General features: G+C 45.1%; 1 protein-coding gene across 1 annotated transcript in view; it reads right to left on the bottom strand.

Moving 5' to 3' along the window:
* The window catches only part of INSC (INSC spindle orientation adaptor protein), a 176,335-nt gene that overhangs the window by 52,771 nt on the left and 104,640 nt on the right, over positions 1–18,924 (bottom strand). The window contains exon 8 of the mRNA XM_007955450.2: positions 3,118–3,289. Within this exon, the coding sequence (XP_007953641.1) occupies positions 3,118–3,289 (172 nt within the window). The remainder of the gene's footprint in view (positions 1–3,117; positions 3,290–18,924) is intronic.

Genomic DNA, 18,924 nt, shown 5'->3' with positions numbered 1-18,924 from the left:
CACTATGCTACCAGAGTTCCTTCATTCCCAATAAGCCCCCACAAATGTAGCTTTCAATCTTACCAGGAGAGCAAGGTCTGCCTCTGGGCAGCTCTATGCCCCCACAGACCAGGTGTGACCACTAAACAACTCAGAATCTTAATCTAACCACCCCAGGCTCAGACAATAGATTAGCCAAGGAATTAAGACCTGCCTGATACTCTGATTTCTGGAGAATCACTCAAGTTAGCCAACCCCCTCAAGGCCACCTTCTCAGACCCAGGGCCTGGGTGAGATCATAGGACTCATTGGCCCACTTTGCTGAGAGATTTCATCTAAGTCTCAACACCCACTCTCATTCTTATGCAGATGTGTCCATTGTTGCCGACACAGCGATTATTAACACAACCATCTAAGTGCCTTTTAATTTCAGTGCGCATTTATTTAAACTATAGTCTGAATCACCTGAAGTGTGTTATGAAGATTAAATTGAGGATTCCAGTGACTCATTTATAAATGTTTCCAGGGGATGCCAAAAAAAAAATTGGAGGGCTGTTTCCCACCAAAGAACAGAGGCCTGGCTTCTTGCCCAGAAGATATAGCCCATCTGCTGAGTCTGAGTGGACTCCATAATGCATCTTCATGGGGATGAAATATATAAGTATACTCCTCTTCTGGGAGAAGCCCAGACAGGACAGAGAAGTAGGAATGGACATATGGCAATAGTGAAAGTTTGTTTGGACACTTATATATGCTTTGAGTTGGTTATTTGCTTTAATAATTCCTAACATTTATAAATTGGAAAATTTTTCTAGAAAATTTTAAATTTTGGGATTATCTTTAAAATTTAGGGATTTTCCTACATACCAACAATCAACTGGAGTTGGTTTCTTCCCCCTTTAGTCAATGCAGATGATTTTCAATTTGACACAGGATCCAAACCCTCTATATTCTTTTTTCATCTGGCCTTCTCCAACTTATTTATGTTTCTTGCATGGCTCTTGTGGGTATTTGAGTATGATACTCCTGGTATAAGCAAACCTTAACAGTGTCATATGTTCTTAACAAAGTTCTTCAACCTCTGTAAATTTAGATGTCTTCTCTTGTAAAGAGTTGGCATTGAACTTTGTGACCTTTTGAGTTCTGCCAGCCAAGACTTCCAACTATCGGCTTCCATGTTTTCCAATTTTGAATAATTATAGATATTGGCAAATCAATTTCACCCAGCCACAATTCCAGTGACAGAAATCAGCCATAAAGTCAACTTAAGTGATGCTGCCTATGTGCAAAGTTCTTGCAGATCTTAACAGTCTAGAGCTAGAAACATCCTTGGGAAAAATGGTCCCAAACCCTTGTTTAAAATAATAGGAAAATAGTAATGTAAGCTTTACTAGGTGATGTGGCTAGTGAGTATCAGAATCTTACACAATGCCTGCACAAAGTTGCTGGTCAATGGCTATTTGTTCAATGGATGAATGGAAAGTAGGACCCAAACCTGAGTGTTCTGACTTTTAAACTAGTACTCCAGGCTGCTCCTAAATTTAAGCGATTGCAGAATCCCTCAGCCTTGGTCTGGTGACTCCAAGAGCTGACCTATAATTTCCATTCATTTTCAATAATATAGGAATATAGAGACAGAAGTAAGGCTAGAGAGAAGCACAGATCCACCATCACCTTTAAAAAAAAAATAAAGGAACTAATCAGCATATATGATCATGAGACTAGAAGAATTAGATGGTGCCTGGCTACCACCATCAACCACTCAGAGGGGGATCTGTGTAGGAGATGCTGGATTGAGTGGGAGAACAATGTGGAAAAAAACTTGAAATCATTAAAAAAAAAAAAAAAAAAAAAGGATCAGATTTGCTGGTCTGATAGAGCCTGGTGAAACCCCAGAGAATATAGCCCCTAGCTGCCCATCAGGTCTGGAACTGAACTCACTCCTGTGACTTCCAGCCAAATAAAAGACAGCATATGGGCTGAATATTTACATCAAGTAGGTACATTCCTTGGAGAGATCAATCGTGGGAGAAAAGAAGGGGAGTGTATGCATAGGGAGACCATGCCAGGCAGGAGTGCATGGGTGGGAAGGACACAGGGAAGAGATAACTACCATCAGAGTCTCTGTGGTGTAGTAAATTACCTGGTATGGCTTTTCTAGCCATAAGTCTTTGTAATGAGCTTTGTAATTTGCTATGAGCAACTGAGGAGCTCCTGATTGTAAAAATTATCCACCTGGGGTATTTCTATTGGGCATGGCGCAAAGCAATGTTCTGGGGAAGTTTGCTCTCTCTCATTTGCTTAGAATTCTAATGTTATGATTGGCTAGTTTGGCCACTCTGCCAGGCTCAAAAGGAGGCCTCCTAGAGGCAGAAGAGGTCTGACTGCTGGCTGAGAAGGACGTGCTGCTGAGAGAAACGCGCTCCTGAGAGATACATGCTGCTGGGAAAGAGACGCAAGAGACATGCATTGCGAAGAGAGATACCAAGGGACATGCACTGCTGGGAGACAGACCATGAGAGATTGTTGGCTGAGAGATGGTGGGCTGAGAGAGACCAAGCATTTTTCCTGAATTTGAATTGTGACCTGGTGCTTTCCTAATAAAATCCATAATCTGTGAGTTCTGTGTGCCCACTGCAGTGAATTATCAAACCCAACAGAAAGGTGGTGAGTGCTGTGGTTGGTGTCAGGGACAGTGAAAGGGCTGGAGAGAAGTAGCATGTCTGGCCTCGCAGGAATAGGCCTTGGGCTACTGATGGTGATTCTCTCTTCCTCTTGCGCAGTTAGAGGAGGTCAGAAGATGTGGCCTCCCTGCCCTTTTGGCAGTCTCTCTGGTCAGAGATCTGAACCTTAGAATCTCAGGCCCCATTCCTCCCAAAGGTTTGTCCTGATTCCACTGTGAAAGGCTAATTAATCTGAACCTGACCACAATTCAAGGTGCTTCTCAGAGGGCTGCATACATTTTATTCGAAGAGCTCGTCAAACCCCAGTGGCTACTTTCATGGTGGAATTTCAGCCAGTGTGATCATCTATGCAGGAGATGTTGGGGGTGCAATGAGCAGACCCTCTTGACCCTTCCAGAAGTCAGATCTGACATGGTCCTCTCACCCACTGGTCCTCTCCCACTACATGACTCACTGATGAGGGCTGTCACGATCTCCTCCATGCTTTCCAGGAAGCTGCTAAGGTGCTGAGTGAAGGGCAGGTGTGGGGAGGTGACCTGGGCCACCACAGCCGCAGCCTCAGCCCGTGTAGCCTCTGAGTGGCTGTCGTCAGTCAGGATGTCAGCCAAGCACAGAACACCATCCACCTGCAGAGAGAGAAAGGGAGCTTACCTGTGCATCCTAGGAAAGCACCACTGCCTATGAGAGTAATAACATAAAGACTCAAGTCCTCCCACCCCCAACATGGCCCAGTCTTGAATTTTCAAAATAGTCCCAGGACCTAGTGTGGAGGCAGGGACAACAAGATGACAATGCCCACAAAATGATCCAATGTCTGGTCCATGGAGGCCTGTCCTTTGACTACTGCAGAGAGCAGTGACCTCCCAATGTTTCCTGGTTAGAAGGCATCCAGCCAAGTGTCCAGGAGCTATACCCTGATCATCCACCACAGCAAAATGTAGTGGAAAGAATAGTCACTTAGAAATCTCACATCCTGAGCTTCAACCCTGGCTCCTTCTTGCTATGACTTGGCATTAGTCACTTAGCCTCTCTGAAACTATTTTCTCATCCGTCAGTGGGGTGTTGGGGGCTTGAAGGAGATAAAGCAGGCAATGGTTGTTCCAAAAGAAATGCTTAAGAAATGATGGTTCGCTCCTCCCTTCCTTGGACTTAACAGCATACTGCTGAGGTCAACATCTTTCCTTCCTCATCTTGTCTACCAACTCCCCCTTAAAAAAGGCATGCTTCCTGGGAGGCCTTGCTCTCTCAGCCCGACCCAAAAGAAGCAAACCTGTACATGGTGGGACATGAATGCCAGATACAGACTCCAGCTTCCCAGCTCTGCCCCACTTGCACTTGCTCCTGGAATCATAACTACTATTGTTGCTGGCTGTCATCAAATTGGCCCCTAACTTATGGCAACCACACACATAATGGAAAAAAACACTGACTGGTTCTGTGCCATCTGCTTGATCAGCTGCAGATCAGACCGACATGATCCGTAGGGTTTTCACTGGCTAATTTTTCGAAGTAGCTCACCAGGCTTTCTTTTTAGTCTCTCTTAGTCAGGAAGCTCTACTGAAATCTCTTCAGCATCATAGCACACTCGGTCCACCACTGATAGATACGTGGTGGTTGTGTATGAGGTGACTTGGCTGGGAATTGAACCAGAGTCTCCCACATGGGAGGCTAATTCTACCACTGAACCACAACTGCCCTCATATGGAATAATAAAAGCTTCTGCTTATCTTGTGCTTACGACGTGCCAGGCACCAATCAACACAACACAACGCAACACAACACACTGCCATCGAGTTGGATCCAACTCATAGTGACTCCTCCTTGGGTTTCCAAGGCAGTATTACTGTGGAAGTAGATTACCTAACCTTCCTTCTGAGGAGTGGCTGGTGGGTTTGAACTGCCAGCGTTCTAGTTAGCAGTCAAATCCCTTAGGCACCACTGTACATATATTATTATATTACTTAATTTTCAAATAACTATCTGAGGTCAGTATTACCATTATAACCATTTTATAGATGAGAAAACTAAAACAGAAAGATCAATGTGCTTGCTTCAGTTCATTAACTTCAGAACACTTAAACTTAAATGGTCTGGCTTCAAAGCCCATGGATTTGAGCATGTTATCATTCAGCCTCCAGACTAAGTCTCTATCAAGGGTCAGTAGATCAGACTTGTTTGGAGAAAAAGGGGTGGGATAGTTGTTTTGGCAGTAACTTGTCAAGGTTAGCTCAGCAGCACCCCAGACACCCCAGGACACTACCCAGCATGAGGACTGCCACCAAGTGCTAAGGAGCCTTTACCTGCTCAGCAATGGGAGGCAGGGATAGAACTGGAAAGAACCACAAACAGGTGAAGTGAGGAGAGGTCTGTCCAGATGCTCCCCACACCCACCACAGGCCTGAGGTACCTATCCCTATGCCCTTACTTCCTGCCACTCAGCTCCAGTGGCTCTCCAGAGACCTGTGTTTCCTTTGACTAATTATCAGCACTGAGTTCTGCGTGCTTCCCTTAAATGGCCCTTGGGAGCTGTAAGGTCCATTAGCTGCAAAAGCCTTTGGCAATCTCAGACTCAAAGGAGATAAATGTGGAAACAGGAGCCTGGGGAACTGTCTGCAATAAAACTCACCTGGATGTGCTTCATAAAAGGGAACAAACAGCAGCCAGGCAGCCCTGGCAGAACTGGACTCATGCCAGGTGTTTGACTAACAGGCCCTCAGAGATGGGCTTCACTTCATGTGGGCCCAGGGAAAGCAAGAGGGGCTGCTCTGGGCCTAGAAACAGGAAGGATCCCTATTGCCAACATTAGAAATCTCTTAAGCCCGTCTGGGCCTTCATCCTCTTTCCTCCTCCCAGCATTCACCAAGGCTGTTTGTTGCTAAGGAGTTACAGGATCCCTAATGGGGAAATGTCTCAATTAATTCAGTCTTCCTAATTTTACCTTCCACCACTCCTGTTTCACAGTTCGTCATACTCTGGTGCCTTGTGTGTTGCTATGATTCTGGAAGTGATGCTACCAGCATTTCACATACAGCAGGGTCACCCATGGTGAACAGGTTTCAATGGAGCTTCCACGCTAAGACAAACTAAAAAGAAAGGCCTAGTAATCTATTTCCAAAACTCAGCCAATGAAAATCCTGTGGATCACAATAGACTATTGTCCTGTTACCAGTGATCATGAAGATGGTGCAGGACTGAGCAGCATTTCCTTCTGCTGTACGTAGAGTCACCCTGAATAGGAGTTGACTCAATGGCAACAACAGTAATAGTCTTCTTGGATGAAGACAAGGTTGCTACCCTACTCCCTGACCCAGTTGAGAATGCTCCAAAAACAAATCCAAACTCACTGTCATCAAGTCAGTTCCGATTCATAGTGACCCCTCCTTGGGTTTCCAAGGTAGTATCTCTATGGAAGTAGGTTACCCAGTCTTCCTTCCAAGGAGTGGGTTTGAATCACCAGCCTTCTGGTTAGCAGTCAAATGCCTTAGGCATATGCTAGTCAGACTCAAACCATTATCCTTCCCTAGTCCCTGGCACATGCTCAGAGGTAGGCCAGTCTGAACTAGAGAAGCCCAGGGGTTCATGGTTCCAAAGGACCTGATGCCACCCAAGTCCTAGCCCATGCCCCAGACCTGCTCCCCAACTGAGAATGGTGCTCTGTAAACTCACCAAACATACAAACTATGTGTCAGGGCTTGTGGTGGAGCAGAAAGTATACAGAGGTGGGCCAGAAAAGATTCCCCTCACCACAGTGGGTAAGGTAATGCACACTCACAGATAATCATTATAATCATCAGGGGCTCAGAGGAGGCCATGGGACTCCCAACAGGATGCCCCATGGAAAGACCTCCTGGAAGCAGTCCCAACTTAGCCCATGTCCGTACCCCACGCGGGGAGAGGTACCCAGCGTGCAGCTCCCACATCATACCATAGAGCACACTAATGGGACGTGTTTAACCACTTGGATTCTGCTGCCCAGCTGCATCAACTTCACCTGTGTCCCCCACTCAGACCTACTCAATCAGAATTTCTGGCCAAAAAATCAAACTTACTGCTATTGAGTTGATTCAAACTCATAGTGCCCCTGTAGGACATAAAGCTGATTCCAACTCATAGTGACACCCACTGGGTTTCCAAGGCTGTAAATCTTTACAGAAGCAGACTGTTTCATCTTCCTTCTGTGGAGCATCTTGTGAGTTCAAACCATCATTTGGTTAGCTGCCAAATATCTTAACCACTACACCACCAGAGCTACACACACACACACACACACGAATACACAGCAAATATTTAAGGTATAAAAATAATAAAATGAACATCTATATGTATATATATCTATATCCTGCTTCTGAAATAAAAAAAAAATGAAACCAATCAAGCACCTTTCATACCTTCTTGATTTCATCCTTCTGTTCTCCCCTGTCAAATAGCCATTACCTAAATTTTCTGCTGATTATTCCTTGGTTTTCTTTAGAGTTTTGTTGCATGCATATATTGTTCACTTTTATATGGTTTTGAACTTGACACAAATGATATTGTACAGGAAACACTATGTTATATTTATTTTCACTATTGTGTAGTATTTTGTTGTATAACTCTATCACAGTAAATTCATGTATTCTCTTACTAATGTGCATTTGAGTTCATTCCCAGATTTTGCTATAATAAACAGAGATGCTATAAATATTCTTCTAAATGTCTTCTGGTGCACATGTGCCAGTTTCTCTAGAGGTCTCCATTTAGAAATGAAATTCCTAGGTCATAGAGTCTGCACATTTTTATCTTTACTGGTATTGTCAAAGTGCTTTGCAACATAGTCGTGGCAATTTATACTCCCACCTGCAGTATATAAACTCACTTAATTTCATGTCACTGCCAACATTTGGCATTTTCATATTTTTAAACTTTTGCCAATTTGATGAGTATAAAATTTTACTTTAATTTGCATATCTCCATTTACTAATGAGGTTGAGAGTCTTTTCGTGTTTCTTTTATTATTATTATTATTTGATTTGTTTTTGTATTTTGCCATTTGGATTTCCTCTTCTATAAGTTGCCTGTTCATGTAGGTTGCCCATTTTTTCCATGTAGTGATTTGTCATATAGGCCAATTTCCCTGGCTGTTGGCTTTGATGCTGCTGACATGTCATTTAGCCTGCTGCCGGCAAGCTACCATCAGCCCATGTTGATTAACATATCCAACACCATGTCAGCAGCTCCAACACAGCCCAACTCATCACAATAGGTGTCTGCTTAAGGGCCCTGCACCACAGGGGTCTGGACTTCCCAGTGCCTGAATCAATTCCTATCTTGTCACAACACGAAGAGAACACAGGCTTTGGAATCAGATCTACTTAAGTTGAAATTCTGCTTCTTTTACTTAAAAAAACAAACAAAAAACTCACTGCTGTCAAGTCAGGATCCAACTCACAGCAACCCCTCTTTGGGTTTCCAAGGCAGTATCACTATGGAAGTAGATTGCCCAATCTTCCTTCTGAGTATTGGCTGGTGAGTTTGAACCGCCAGACTTCTAGTTAGCAGTCAAATGCCTTAGGCACTATGCTACCAGAGCTCCTTACTAGCTGTACAATTTTTCTATCTATTTGGAGCCTTTATATTTAAAATGAGGATTGAAAATATGAACCTCAGAGGATTACTGGAACCATTAAATGAGAATGCATATAAAGTACCTGCCACATAGTGGCACCATCACGCCACCACATCCCCATGAGATGCCAGTCATTTCTCCTAGATGTAGGGCCCACAGTCCTAGCTTGCCTCACATCTGCCTGCGCCATATTAGGCCTCCCAATTGGCATTTTCTCTAGAGCTGCTTTACTCAGGCTCCTCTGGGACCAAGAGCCCCACCAAGATCCTCAGCTTTTTGTTTTGGGGCCCACACTCTACTTACTTGGCTGAATAGATTTGAATCATCAAGCCAACAACTAGGACTTTTTACAAGGGAGTGTCTTCCATTTTAATTCCTAACCAGAAACAATAAGATGAATAATTGCAATCCTTATAGTTCCTCAAACATTTGCTGAGCACCTACATTGTGTGAGGCATCAAATGAGGCATTACTACAGAGATGCACCAGACATAAATGAGAGGGAGGAAAACAGAGGCTAATAGATAGTCAGAGACAGAGAGAAAGACAAAAGTTTGAGGGGAGAGACTATATGCCTGAAAAAGGATTTGAGAAATGGTCTGGGACAAATGCCGGCCTCTCAGGTCTTCTCTTACTTGGCCTTTCTATAACACCTGCCCTGCTCAGAATTCTGTCTGTTTTCATCCTCTCCCTTCCCTGGGACTCCATGATGCCACACTGTGGAGGCTCATCTCCTCTCTGTCTGACTATTTCCTACCATTTTCTCTCTTCATTTATCTCCCTTTGCATCCATCTAAGCTGGCATACCCCAGGGTTTGCCCTCAGCTCACTTTGTACCACATCAGGTAATGGCAACCAAACCCAAGTGGCATCAATGACTCTCTACGATTACTCTCCATGTAGTCCTGCAGCTTTGGCTTTCTTCCCTGAGATCCACAGCTATATTTTCAACCTGCAACTGGATTGCTTTATGTTTAATTCCAAAAGTAATATGCATGAGTACCTCACACCCAGTTCACTTAAAGCTAAAGTGATCATTGCTGTTTTTCCTCCTCCTTCCCCTCTCAGACCCAGGTCAGAAGTCACCTCCTCTGTGAATAAAAAGGATCTCTCTGTCCTTTCAGCTGCCATACCACCCTGATCCAGCCTCAAGTACAGCACTGACCATGTTGGATCATCCTCATTAGTTACATGCCCATACAACCACTAAAAAACCCAGTTGCCATAGACTCAATTCTGATTCAAAGCAACCCCATGTGTCAAAGTAGGTCTGTGGTCCATGGGGTTTTCAGTGGCTGATTTTTTTTTTTTTGGAATTAGATTGCCAGGCCTTTCTTTCAAGGTGTCTCTGGGTGGACTCACACTTCCAACCTTTCAGTTAGCAGCTAAGCATTTATACTACCCCCAGTGACTCCCTTCTTGTACTTACCAGGGAAGCTCCCATACTGAATCTTCTCTAGGTCCCCCATGCCCAGCTGAGGCCTGACACTGAACAGTTAACTTGTGAAGTGTGTGCTGAAGGATAAGGAAACAGAGGCCCAGGGAGAAGAGTAAATTGCCCAGGCCACACAGCAAGTTAACGACTGGCTGAGCTTCCAATCCTAGCCTCCCTGCTCCTTGTTCTGTGCTTTCCTCCTTGGTGCCTTCAGTGAGGACAAGTGAAGGAAGAGCTGGTGAGAGGGCCAGGTCAGTAAGGGCTGTTCAGTTCCGTTCTTAGGATGGGCTCATAAACAGCCCAGCCCAAGGCCAGTTTCCTCAAACTCTGGTTCCATTTCAAAACACTTTCATCCCCAAACCACCCACTTCTCATCACCAGCCATAAACTGAATGATGCCAAGAGAACAATCTAATCAAAGCACTTTCACATCCCTAAAGAAATTGCTGCTAGAAGCACTTATAGATAATTAGCTTTTACATGGAGTGGGATGGGCCTGGGCCTGGGGCCAGGCTTTCTTCATGGGGGAGATGTAAGTGATGATGAAGATAGTCCAGCCTGGCCATCACCTGGGCAGCAGGACCAGTGTACCTGGAGTCTGGGCACACAGCAAGCATGGAGAGTAAGTAGGTAAGGGACCATGGAACCTACACAGTTAAGGCACCCCAAGTGTACAGTAAACATCATGTCAGATTTATGAGCAATGTCTCCTACTGCTTATTGGAAAAGCATCAGAGGTGGCTTTTATGCAAATATCTAAAGGACACAGGTTAGTATACAAAGGTCCATCATATATCACTGGTGCTGGTCTGCTACTTCCTACATCTTTATTGCATGTTTAATTTTTAGGGGAAGGTGGAGGAGTTGGTTTCTGGGTTGTAACTATTAAACATAACCATGCAACTGCAGTGGCACTACAGCTGCAGTGAAAAGGGAACATAACCTAAAGACCCCAAATTTTCTCCTTCACCTTGCTGTCTACCTAGACAGCTAATGGCTGCAGAAATAAGCAATATGAATGAGAACCAGAAAGTGGTGGCATTCTGGTCATAGATTAGGCAGGATGAGTCTGTTTGGCTAGAATACAATCAGAAGAGACTGTCAGACAGGGGAGTAAGGATCATGTTCAAGGAAGCAAAGACAAGTGTGGGGCCCATGGCTGTGGCAAAGCACTGGGTATAATAAATGACTATTAGCTCAGCAATTGGGTCAGAATGTGGAGTGTAAAAATAGTTCAGGGCAAGGTTCAGAGTAAGTCCATGAACTTGAAGGCTCACTTTTTTAAATGAGATATTTGTTTTAAGGAGTGGTGGTAGACCTCAGCTCAATAGAAAGCTCCAAGAATTAAAACAGACTGTGGTGATTAAGGTTGTGTGTCAACTTGGCTGGCCCTGGTTGAGTGGCTGAGCAGCTGGATATAGTTATTCCCCATGGTGAGATTGGTAATTTACTCCAATGGTGGAATCCACTGAAGCAGCTGAGTAGCTACTTTAGGGCATGTGGGCTGCTTCCAGTATCTAAGAAGCAACTTTGAGGAAGGTTGACGGCATACTTGAACCCGATGTGTAGTTGAGTTATTGATCAGCAGCCTGCCATGTTGCCCTGCCGATTTGGGGACTTTTAATGGACTTGAATGAATGGCTTGCCCTGTGGTTTGGTAATATCAGGACTGTGTCTTTTCATTTGTCCACCTTGGGTTTGTCAGCCTCAGCAGCCATTAGCTGCCCGAGTGAAGAGATGCCGCTAGCTTCAGTGGGCTGGGAGCAGGAGGCAGAGCTGAAGCCCAAGGTCAAGGGGCTTTCACCCAGCCTCTAGAGCCTGGCACCTGGAACTCGGACTTCTAACCTCCCAAATCATAAAAGAATGAACCCATTTGTTAAAGCCATCCCATTTATGGTATATTCTTGTCAGAGCAGCACTAGGTAACCAAAACACAGGCCTACAGGAAGCTACCACGCCCCAAACTAACATATTCCAAAGCACAATCAACCTTTTTTGCTATTACAAACAAAAATCTTTGATTAAAAGCTAACTGTAAGTGTGGATAAATTCAAACACTATTATGTGATATGGAACAGAGGAGTAGGTGAAGGGATTATATAACCAGTTTGGCAGGCAAGCTGGGGAGAGACATGTGCTGGCAGTGAAAGCAGAGATGAGTGACTGAGGTAGAGAGAAATCAAGGATTGAATTGTTTAAGAATACAAATAGAGATAATTTCCCCATCAAGCAGATAATTTCTCCTAAAGCAGATTGTCAAACATATGCTCGGAAGGTATTCAGGGTATAAGTAGTATTTGTGAAAAGGTATCAAATGATCAGCAAGAACAAACTGTATTTCCCTTTGGGTTAGGCTTGCTAGGAATATGCTCAAATAGAAATAGCAAGATTTCAGCAAAGCACTGCTAGGCACAACTGAGATCTGAACCCAGGTTTGTCTGGCCCCTAAGAGTGTACAAGCTCCACTGCACCAAATAACGCTTTTAGAATAGTGATTCTCAGCCTGGTTTTCAGATAGTTAGAATTCTCTGAGGGAATTTTTTAAAAATACTAATGCCTGGCTCTACCACCAAAGACTCCAATTTAATAGGTCTGAGGTAGAGTCTTGGCAATGAGTAATTTTCATGGGTCCACTGGGTTGAGAATAGCTGTTCAAAAGGCACCTGGGTACAATGGAAGTTACACAGCCTTCCCAAAACCAAACTCACTGCCATCAAGTCAATTCTACACAGCCTTAGGAGGCAGAAAAACGTGGGTTCTCAACTCAGTTGTGCTACTGCTTGACTCGGTGAAATGAGGTTACCCACCTTCTCTGAGCCTCAGTTTTCTAATCCTAAAAATGATAGTAATGTCACACATAATGGTGAAACAGTGAATGAGATACTGAATGCTTTGGCTCTGAAATCAGCAACAAGACAAAGATATCCATTATCACCACTGGTATTTAACATGGTCCTTGTGGCCCTAGCCAATGCAATAAGACAAGAAAAATAAAAAAGGAAAAACTATTGAAAAGGAAGACACGAAATTGTCATTATTTGCAGATGACATGGTTGTGCACACAGAAAATCCAAGAGAAGCTACACACTACTAGAATTAAAGAGGGGATTTAGCTAGGCCACTGGCTACAATATCAAAATTTTATTTTCTACATATTAGTAACAAAAATTAGAAAATAAATTTAAATCACTCACATTAGCATACCTAGAAATAAATATAAAACATATCTAGAATAAATCTTAAAAACATGTTCAAGATATCTACATTGAAAACTCAAACATGGGTGAGAGAAATTGAAGACTATCTATATAAGTGAAGAGATTTGTCATGTTCATGAATTGGAATACTCTATGTTATTTAAGAGGAGCTCTGGTAGCACAGTGCCTACAGCACTTGACTGTTAACCAGAAGACTGGAAGGTCAAACCCACCAGCCACTCCTTGGAAGGACTGTTAGGCAATCTACTTCTGTAGTAATACTGCCTTGGAAAACCAAGAAGGGGTCGCTATGAGTTGGGTCCAACTTGACGGCACATAACAACATATTATTTAAGATTCAATTATTCCCACATTTATTATCTAAAGATTTAAAGAAATCCCAACAAAAACCTCAAAATATATTTTTGTGGAAACTGCAAGCTGATTCTAAAATGTATACGCAAAGGACTTACAATCACCAGAATAATTTTGAAGAAGAACAAAGCTGAAGGAGTTATACTACCAGATATCAAAATTTATTATAAATTACAGGGACTTGTACAGTGATATGTTGCCACAAGGATGGACAAAAGAGAGTGGAGAAACAGAATAGAAAATTCAGAGACATACACATATCACCATTTGATTTAAAACAAAGGTATTCATTTGAAATGGTGCTGGCTCAATTGGATATGCATGTGGGAAAAACTGGACCTTGAGCCCTACTTTACACCACAAACAAAGATTACTTTGAAATGGATCACAGACCTAAATGTGAAAAGTAAAACAAAGTTCCCGGAAGAAATTATAAGAGAAAATATTCATGATCTTGGAGAAGACAAAGATTTCTTTAAATAAATGTAAGAAGTTAATTATAAAAAAACAAAGGAAAAGACTGATAAATCAGACTTCATCAAAATTAAGCACTTCTGTTCATGAAAAGACACATTAAGACAATAAAAAAACAAACTGCAGACTGAGAATATATATTCTCAATACATGTATCTGACAAAGGATTTGTATCTAGAACATATTTTTAAAGTTTATAGATTTTCCTTAAAAGAGACATACAACCTAAGTTTTAAAAATAGCCAAGTCTCACATTTCACAAAAAAATAACCAAATGTCCAATAAGCATACGAAAAATTATTTAGCAGGAAAATAAAACTTAAAACCATAACGAGAAATCACTCACTATACACCCAAGTAGACCACGACCAGGGGGCTGCTTGTCCAGGTCGTACAATCTGCAATTAACTTAATTTTGTACTTTTGAAGTAACTCAAGAGGGAATGAAACACTCATTTGAAAACTGTATGTTCATTATCCAGGTGTGTCCTTCCATCTCCCCCTCCATCTACCTTCCTTCCATAAGCCTCTTCTCTGTACCCTTTCCTCTCCCTTTCTCTCTTTGTGTACAGCCAAAGGACCCATCACTTGCTGTCAGAGGGTGGTAACACTGCAATCCTGTGGGTGGAAGGCTGGCATGCTATCAATGTTCCCACGAAGTGGGTCCTCCTTAGTCCAATTCTGCCCCCAGCCCTCACCTACCGTCTCAATCACAATCTCTTCACTATTTCTCTGCCCTGCTCCAACAATCTCCCTTCCTCTACACCACTTCAAACTGGTACTCCCCTCACTCCAGAAGCCCAAGGGCAAGTTGGTACTGATGGCTGGAGGATCCAACTGTGCAGTTTGTCCTGTACCCTGAGTGTCCTTCTCCTCTCTGTGGCACAGCTTGCCATCCCCCCAGCCTAAGCACCATGTTTAGAACAGACTTCCTCTCTATTTTCTGCTCACACCAGATTACTCTGGGTACATCCAGAAAACTACACTTTGACTAACATTTTACATTGCAGAGCCTGCTACTCCTTACCTCTTAACCTGCACACATACACATATCTACATAATCACACACCTGTGGTTCTCAACCACAGGGCTCCATCTGTGGACTCATGGGAAAGGAGAAGTGCTCACCTTTCTTCTGACAACTTCTGTAGGAACACAGCCCTCTAAAACACATACCTAACCCCAGAGGAAAAAAAAAAATCAGTTGCTGTCAAGTCGACCCCATCCCATGGAGACCCCACATGTCAGAGTAGAACCATGCTCCACAGGGTTTTCATAAGCAGATTGTAAGGGCTTTCTTCCAAGGTGCCTCTGGGTGGACTCGTACACCAACCTTTTAGTTAACAGCTGAGCATGTTAACGTTTTGTACCACTCAGTGACATCACATTGTATCTTCCAAAATTACTTCATATGGTGTATGACACCAGGAACCTCCACAAATGGGGGGGGGCAGATCAAGACTCAGAGGGACTAGGAAACTTGCTTGTGTTCAGGAGCAAATGAAGGACTGGCCTCAGGTTCTCCCCAAACCCCCTGCCTGGGAGCCTCTACCCAGGAGACATGGCCTACTGTCAAAGCCTTCTGTTCATCTGACTTGTCCCAAACTGACTCACAGAACTTATCTCCGCCTGCCTGCCTCTCTGGGTCTGGTTCAAGGTTGTAGAAGTTAGAGGGAGGGAGGGAGAGGAAGCCGGTCTAATTATGAGAGCCATGTGGTACTAAAAGGGGACTTGGAACAAATCTCATATGAAGATTTCTAGCCAATCTTCCCTTGCTGAGGGACCCTACAATATTTTTGGTCCCTTACCCTTCTCCCTACCACTAGGCCTTGAAACTGCTCATAGAGGCCCTGTGAAGCTGTATTTGAGTGAAGTCAGACTGCCCGCATTCTGGTGTCAGCCCTGAGGCTCACGGTGGAAATGTGGCTCTGCCCATCACTTCACTTCTCTGGGCCTCTATGTTTATTTTGCAACGGGGAAGAACACATACATACACTGGCCTCACTACTGGTCCAGATGCACTGCAGGCCCCACTGTAGCCTTACAAATTCCATTAGAAAGCAACTTGCCCAAGCAGCCCCGCGAGGATGCAGCTGTCGCTACCGTTCCTGTCCACCAGGGGCCGCTGTTGCACAGCGCATCGGTACGAGGCCGAAGCGCGAGCTTTGCCAGCTACTGCATTTAGGTAACTCAAAACGGACCTTGCAGGGTACAGCCCTGAGCCAGTAGGCTGTCTTCTCAGTACTGGCACGTAATCCCACCCTGGCTCCATATGCTCAGAGGAGAGCAGAGGACAATGTTTTTGTTCCTGCCCCACATCCTTACCCCAAGGCAGACAAACAGATGGGAGATTTGGCACGTGGGGCTTGGGTACAGACACTTCCCCTTTGCAGGGTTGGGGAGGTGTACCCTGCCCCTCCCTAGTCCCCACTCCTTCCTCTCTGCCAGTCAGCCAGAGTCCAGCTGACGTGGAGTGTGGTTCTCTGAACAGCCTCAACACAGCTCCAGGACAGTTTAAGGCCAGAGCCTTGGGTAGTAGGTATGGGGGCACCTAATAAGTCCGTTGAGCCCCAAAGTGCGGGTGAGGCCTGTGGGACCTCCATTCGGACACATTTCCTCTCTCCACTTCTCTTAGGAGCTCGCCCTAGATAAGAAAGGAGCTACAAGTCAAATTAAGCAGATTTCTTGGCTGGGATTCAGAGACCCTATCTCCCCACTCAACTTTCTCTTATATTTCAGAACTGACCCAACCAAGATGATGTGCCCTGGAGTCTGAATACTCCAGCCCCTTTCAGCTAATGGGGGTGGAGGAGGGAGTGGGTAGCAAACTGAATCTGTGACTGAAGCAATAAAAATAGGTTTCTCAGTCCGGGCTCTGCCCCTCCCAGTGTCTCTGTGCCTTTCAGCTCAATTTCCTCTTGGGGGTGGCCACCCCACCCTTTGTAAAATGATCGTGAGAGTCAAACGAGCCCAAGGATAAGAAAAATCAGTTAAAAGTTTTGCAAATATTACCAATTTATAATCATCTGCCACCCTACGGGACAGACAGAGGGGAGGTGCCTGTAAACCACAGCTGGAGCTGGGGAGCCTCCCCACCATCACGCCTTGCACCCCCCATCCTCCTGCCCAGGGTTTCTTCAACAGCTGGGTCCAGGTCTTCCTGTCTCCACCTTACCACCAGCCCAGGCTTTCAGATGTCAGAGCAAAACTCTCCATAGATGCTGTCCTGGGAACCGGGGAGGGGGAGGTGAGTAAGGGCTTGGGGAAGGATGGAGTTGCATGGAGATAGTAGCAAATTTCTCCTTCCTCACCACCGATGATTTTCTCCTTGGACTCCTACCCTCCCCCAAACACACCATCTTTAATCTCTCCATCGATTTTCATTAAACTCTTCCCTCAGCTTCCAGCAAACTCTTTATTTCAAAAAATAAAATGGGAGGGTGTGTGGGGGTTGAATAAAAGGAAGCTTTTTAGAAAGTAAGATTGTCTCTGGTCTTGCGGCTGGAAAAGGCAATTATTAGAACTGTCTCGGAGGTTATCTGAGGCTGACTGAGCAATGGGCTTTGACCTCTTGCTTCTTCTATGACCCTCAGGTCCCCAGCCCCTCACCAGCCACAGCCCTGTGTCCAGCTCCAGTTTCTAGCTCCATCCTGGCCCCTGCACCAGAGTATCCTGACTTTCCCTTTAGCAGAACTTTCAGGACAATGCTGGGGCCTTTGCAAAATCCCCAGCACTCAGGTTCTTTGGGCACAATTTGGGGTTTTCCAGACCAGCCTGTAAGGGTAGAGACAAACGGATCAGAAGGAGGACCAAGAAGCCAGCACAGTCAGAATGTCCCCTCCATGCAGGCACCATGCTCGGACCCACCAGCATTGTTGCACTGTACTATCCAGCAGTTTCAAGAAGCAGTTGCCATCCCCATGTTACAGAAGATGTGACAGAGGTTCAGAGAGAAGTGACTTGCCCTCTAGGCCCCTTTGGGCTCCCAGCAAACCCTGCAGTCCTCTCCCTTGGAAATGTCAGCCCACTTTCTGAGGTCAGTCATCCTGGAAGTTTGCCCTGACCCCTCCAGAGCAGTCTGGGTCACCCTGGCTGTCCAGAAAGTTGGGGATGTCTGCTTCCCTGTGGCTGTGTGACTCTGGGGCTCTCATTCTCTTCCTGTGGTCTTCTCTGAAGTGGGGGCCAGAGAACACTGCCTCCTTTTCTGGGCTCTGCCAACTCATTGAACACAGAGCTCCTAAAGGACTTTGAGCCCCCTAGGCCAACTTCGCACTTGCGGTGGCTGGGAAGTTGTACAAGAACCCTTCCCCCTGGTCTGCCTGCCTGGGACTCCTTCGTGGCCCTTCTCAGCCCACCTCTCCTGCCCTTTGGTGCTACCTTTCTCAGCAGCCCAGCCTGGCAGAATGGTGCCACCAGCCTCTGACAGCCCTGTAACAACCCTCCCCACTGTCTGCACTGCTGGGCCACCCTGGGAGACAGGGTGCATGTCTGTTTATCTCTCCTGCTCAAGGCCTAGGCCTGGGACCCAGAGAATGAGTGAGTGTTTGCTGAGGACACAGGGAAGCTAAGACAGACTTCCTGAAGCTTGCTGATCCAGAGGAACATGATGGTGGGGAGCTGTGGCCGGGATGAGCCAGAGCTCTGTAGAACCCCTTGGAAGGGAAAGAATGGAACCCCAAAAGGCCCTTCAGACACCTCTGGACTCCTTTGCTATGTGTTGACATTGCCTCCGCAACCCACTACACTGTTGCCCATGTCTCCCCCACCCAGGCCAACACCCAGAGCCTGGATCTCCCGGATCTGTTTCTCTGCAATGCCCACCTCAGAGGAGACAGTGCTTCCTAGATAACCAGATATCTTCATGTCTGTTCCATTCAAGGTGACTCCATGGGAGCCAGAACAGAACTGTGCTCCGTAGCATTTTCAGTGGCTGGCTTTTCAGAAGTAGATCACCAGGCCTTTCTTCTGAGGTACCACTGGGTGGATTTGAGCCTCCAACCTTTCAGTTGGCAGCCAAGCACTTTAACCATTTGGACCACCAGGAACTCCCTTCCCAGGGTAGCATAGTATAAAGAGCAGGGGATTGAAAACCAGCCAGAAAATCCATGTTTTCTATTCACTAGCTGAGGGAACAAAGTTTCTGAGCTCGTTGGACCACTGTGATCCATAGGGTTT

The sequence above is a fragment of the Orycteropus afer genome, unplaced genomic scaffold (assembly GCF_000298275.1).
Source record: "Orycteropus afer afer isolate SDZICR_OR568_19922 unplaced genomic scaffold, OryAfe1.0 scaffold00014, whole genome shotgun sequence".
Lineage (NCBI taxonomy): Eukaryota > Metazoa > Chordata > Mammalia > Tubulidentata > Orycteropodidae > Orycteropus > Orycteropus afer.
Note: the sequence above shows the minus strand (reverse complement) of the source record. Positions and strands in the feature narration are given on the sequence as shown.